This window comes from Lipotes vexillifer, unplaced genomic scaffold (assembly GCF_000442215.2).
Source record: "Lipotes vexillifer unplaced genomic scaffold, Lipotes_vexillifer_v1.1 scaffold533, whole genome shotgun sequence".
NCBI lineage: Eukaryota > Metazoa > Chordata > Mammalia > Artiodactyla > Lipotidae > Lipotes > Lipotes vexillifer.
The window spans coordinates 1,202,573-1,206,951 of record NW_006773553.1 but is presented as its reverse complement, the minus strand read 5'-3'; the positions used below and the strand labels follow the sequence as shown (position 1 = coordinate 1,206,951).

The 4,379-nt window shown below is 65.4% G+C and overlaps 1 protein-coding gene across 1 annotated transcript in view; it reads right to left on the bottom strand.

Moving 5' to 3' along the window:
* Window positions 1-4,379, bottom strand: part of DRG2 (developmentally regulated GTP binding protein 2) — a 14,411-nt gene that overhangs the window by 5,361 nt on the left and 4,671 nt on the right. The window contains exons 3-7 of the mRNA XM_007448385.1: window positions 3,622-3,711; window positions 2,883-2,943; window positions 1,530-1,620; window positions 927-999; window positions 712-823 (exon numbers count right to left, since the gene is read on the bottom strand). Coding sequence (XP_007448447.1) covers window positions 712-823; window positions 927-999; window positions 1,530-1,620; window positions 2,883-2,943; window positions 3,622-3,711 — 427 coding nt within the window. The remainder of the gene's footprint in view (window positions 1-711; window positions 824-926; window positions 1,000-1,529; window positions 1,621-2,882; window positions 2,944-3,621; window positions 3,712-4,379) is intronic.

The window sequence follows — 4,379 nt, the reverse complement described above, 5'->3', positions numbered from 1 at the left end:
ACCGTGGAGGGGCGGGGGGTTAAGGGCACCCTGCGCGCCAGCAGCGCCACCCCCCCCCCAACACTGCCAGCAGGGCCTGAACCTGTGCGCCAGCAGCGCCCCACCCCCCCAACCGCTGCCAGCAGGGCCTGAAACAGCCGATCGCGAGACACGCTGCCAAGAGGGACTGTAAGGTTATCTGTTTCCACGGTTTTACATGATTTTAACGTTTGGGGAGCTCCCTCACTTTTCTCAAGGAAGCACAACGTGTAAGGGATTCAATCAATATTTTAAATCTTTGCTGTTACAACAGAAGAAATAACGCCCTTGCCAGGATCGCCAAGGCAGCCAGTTCCAGAGCCCGGAGCACTAGTCCCGCTCCCACTACGACACGAGCTGCCCCCTGCGGCTGCCCTGCCTCCGCTCCAACCACCGCCCCCAGCCTGGCCACCCCCTGCCCGCTGGGGTCGCCCTGAGGCCTCCCCAGCCCAGGAGGCCCTGTCCCTCGCCATCTCGTCTTCCTTCCACACGTGACCGGCCTTGTAACCTGCAAGGAGCCAGGAGTGCACGGCTGCGGCCCGGCCAGCTGGAAGCTTGGGGAGCATGAGGCAAAGGGGACAGAAGTGCCTCATGTGAGCTGGCCGCAGCTTTCCTGCGGCTTGGACGGAGCTGGGTGATGTGGGCAGTCTGCATCACCCGGGCCTCTGCTGCCCGAGGGCCACGGCCCCGCTCTCGCACCTTCGGGAAGGATGCTGTACTCGTGCAGGATCAGCTGCACCAGCTTCTCTGAGCACTGGGTCAGCGTGACTGTCGAGTTGAAGGAGATGCCGCCTCCTTTCTTGGGCTGGAGGGGAAAGGGAGGGGTGATGCTGACAGAGCGGCAGCCGCAGCCCGCACCGCTCACCCTGCGGGCCGCGGCCGGTCCCACCCCCTTGCCGAGGCCTCACCTTGAAGTAGATGTTGGGCTTGTGCTTGTTGAGGCGGATGCCGACCGACCCCAGCTCCTTCTCCAGCAGGGACCTGGTGGAGCCCCCGTGGCCTTCACAGGTGCCCGGGGCAGGCCGTGCGGCCCCCACCCTCCACGGCCGGCCCCCTCGCACCCGCCACTAGCCGCCGAACGTCCCCTCCCAGCAACCAAAGGCGCTGAGGACACGAGCCCCAGACCCTCGGGCCGGTCCGAGGGGAGATTGCCTGCTGTGCCCTCAGCCGCAGGCCAGGGCGTGAGCAAGGTTCTGCTGTTTGCGGCCGGGCTCCTGGCAGACGCTGGGCAGCAACGGGGCACCCAGGCCCCCGCAGGCAGGAGCCAGAGCCAGGGTGGCACGGCACAGCCCCATCCTCCAGACGCAAGCCTCTCGGGGAGACCGCCCCAGGCTGCCTGCACTGAGTGTAGCCGTGGACAGTCCTGCCGCTGCTCCCACATGGCAGAGCGCCAAGCACCCCTGGAACCACCCACCACGAGCTCAGGGACACACGGGCGGTAGCCGCAGTGTCCTGTTCCCCCCCGCAGGGCCTTCCCAGGCATGTCAGCCTGCCCCACCCCAACTGCGGACCTCTGCACCTCTCCCTTGGTGGCGTCTAGCATCATGATGACGACGTCGGCTGTGCGTGCCACGGCGATCACCTGCCGGCCACGGCCCTTCCCTGGTCAGGAGGGAGGAACGTGGTTACAGTGACGTGGGCAGGACCACGGGATGCCCCCAGCCCATGGCGCAGACTCCTGCCCCTTACAGACCCGCACAGACTCTGCCGTGTGCACCCCCAGGCTGGCACTTCTCTCGAGCCCTGTCTTACTCCTGGAACTGTGTTTTAGGAGGAACCCCGGCACCAGCGCCTGGGGAAGAGAGGCGCCCCCCGCCGCCCCCCCGCTCCGTGGGCCAAGCTGGGCGATCCCCCTCCAGCTGCTCACTCAGCCCAGAGCCACGCCGGGCAGTCGCTCTTATCTGCCTGGTCCAGACACGAGAAAACCGAGACCTGGCTTAAAAACACTCAACCACTTGCCCAAGACCACAAAGCTACGTGGTTCCAGGATGTGACGAGTCTGCCCCTCCCAGAACAAGGGTTACAGAGAGGAAGCAGCAGACGGCACAGGGGGAGGGGCTGTGGAGCCACCACCAAGGTCAGACCCTGCCATCAGACAACCAGAGAAGGCAGGCACCAGGCCAAGGTCACACGGCCACTTGGGGACTGGGGTCACAGCAGGGGACCCGGTGGTTTCCAGGGGCCTCCTGACTACAGCGGGTGAGCCTCCCCCGTGGGGGCCAGGCCTCCTCCTGCCGGCTGGGATGGCAGGTTCCTGGGGGACCACCATCGCTCCCCACGCCAATCCAAGTAGGCAGGACCTCGCCCTGATGAGGGCGGTGGGCACGGGACCCCCAGGAGGAGGCTCCAACTCCAGTCCCGCACTGCACAGGTGCACGGTCGTTTAGGGCAGATGCTCAGCTGTCCGCCCCCACGCTCCTCCCGGCCATGAGAAGGAAATGACGACACTCGCTCAGTCACAGGGTTGTCAGAGGATTAAGCGAGCCAACGGTCCGCATGGAGCTGGCACCTGGCAAGGGAGGGACGACCCCAGCGGGCAGCCACCTGCCACCAAAGCCGAGGGCGTGTCCCATCTCAGAGAACAGGGCTCCAGGGCTAGGGCTCCACTGCCGTGCGCCCATCCCTGGCGGGGTCCACCACACACTGGACGTGGGAACCAAAGCTGCCTGGTGAGCCGTGCGACCCTGGGCAAGTCACCCACCTCCTGGGCCTCAGTCCCCTCAGCTCTGAGGCCAGAGTCCCTCGGGAACGGAGTACTGGGCCCTGGGAGGGGCTGTGAGCCCAACCCTCCCGTCAACCGTCCACAGGCGCCCACAGTGGGGCCTGGGCTCCACCCCGCCCCCACCACCTGCTCCCCCTCCCACCTTGTGCTGCGCCTTCGATGATCCCAGGAAGGTCCAGGAGCTGGATGTTGGCGCCTTTGTACTAGGATGCAGGAAAGGAGGTAAGGCAGGGCCGGTGGGCTGTGAAGGGGCCTCCCGGGCCAAGTGTGAGCGGCGGCCCCACCCCAGCCAGCCTGGCGCGGACCATGTCCCGCGAGCCGAGGGGCCGCCTGGAGGGCGGGAGTCTTTATAAGCCCCTGGCAGCCACTGCTGATGGTAACAGCTCTTCACAAGGAAACCACCTCACGGTGGGAGGCCCAAGGCCACAGAACCCCAGTTGCCCAAGGCTCCAAAGCTTCTCGGGGAACAGGAGCCAGCCAGCCAGCCACGGGTGACCCGAGCCGGGGCGGTACAGGGCAGCGGGGCACTGAGGGGCACCGGGAAGAGCTGTGCATGCTGGCAGACTCTCGGAACCAGCCAGGATTACAGGACGGGCCAGGCGTCTCCGGGGACCCGGCAGCCCCAGCCCCCAACGATGTCCGTGCTTGAGGATTTTTTTTAATTTTGTAACTCTAATTTCTTTTTTTTTCTCAAATCCCCTATCTACCTAATAGCAGAAAATGTAGTCACTTCCAGGTAAATGCCATCATTTGGGGCTAAACACGATCAATTCAGGATTCTACATGCGCACGCCCGCACACACACACACACACACACACACACACACACACACACACACACACACCCTCCTTCCCTCGGGATCCGGCAAACCCCAACTTACTTCAATGACCCCAGGGATGCAGGTCAGGGTTGTGAATTCATAGGACGCAGCCTCACTGGCCGTGGAGGTGATCAGGCTGAGGAAGGTGGACTGGGAGAAAGCAGCTCGTTGCAGCGGGGGTCCTGCCCCGCCTCCAGGAGCCCAGGTGCGACACGGGGAGACCCCCACCCCCCTGGCTGGGCTGTGATGACAACAGCTGGAAAAGTCACCTCTGGCCCTGCCTGGGGGGTTCAACACCACAGGGCCACCCTGTGCCTGAGGCCTCAGGCCTGCCTCGGGTGGACACAGGGACCTGGTTCCTAAGGGGGTTCCCCCGCTACACTGGGGCCCATCCCCAGCTCCACGGAACCTCCAGACCCTCCCGGGCCCAGAAAACTTGGAGTAGGTGTCGGTCCCACGGCACACAGCTGCTGCTCCCAGGAGGGCAAGGAGGCAGGGACCCTCCTGCCTGAGAGCGCCGGCCAGTGGCGCAGAGCTGAGAGGGAGGGGAGCGGGGAAGGATCCGGATGCGACCTCGCGGCTGGCCCACGGCGGGAGTGGGGCCACACCCGGCCGGGACTGAGAGGCCCGGCCTTCGGTCCTGCTTCTGCTGGGGACCCGGGACCTCGATCTGGTCCCGACCTTGTGAAGGAGGTGACAAGGCAGGGGGAGTGCAGCGACCACAGTGATGGACGCTGTGGCCCAGAGGCCAGCAAAGCAGCGGGCAGTGCCACAGGGCCAGCCCAGCCTGGCCCGGCGCCCCCATCCTAGTCAGCAGG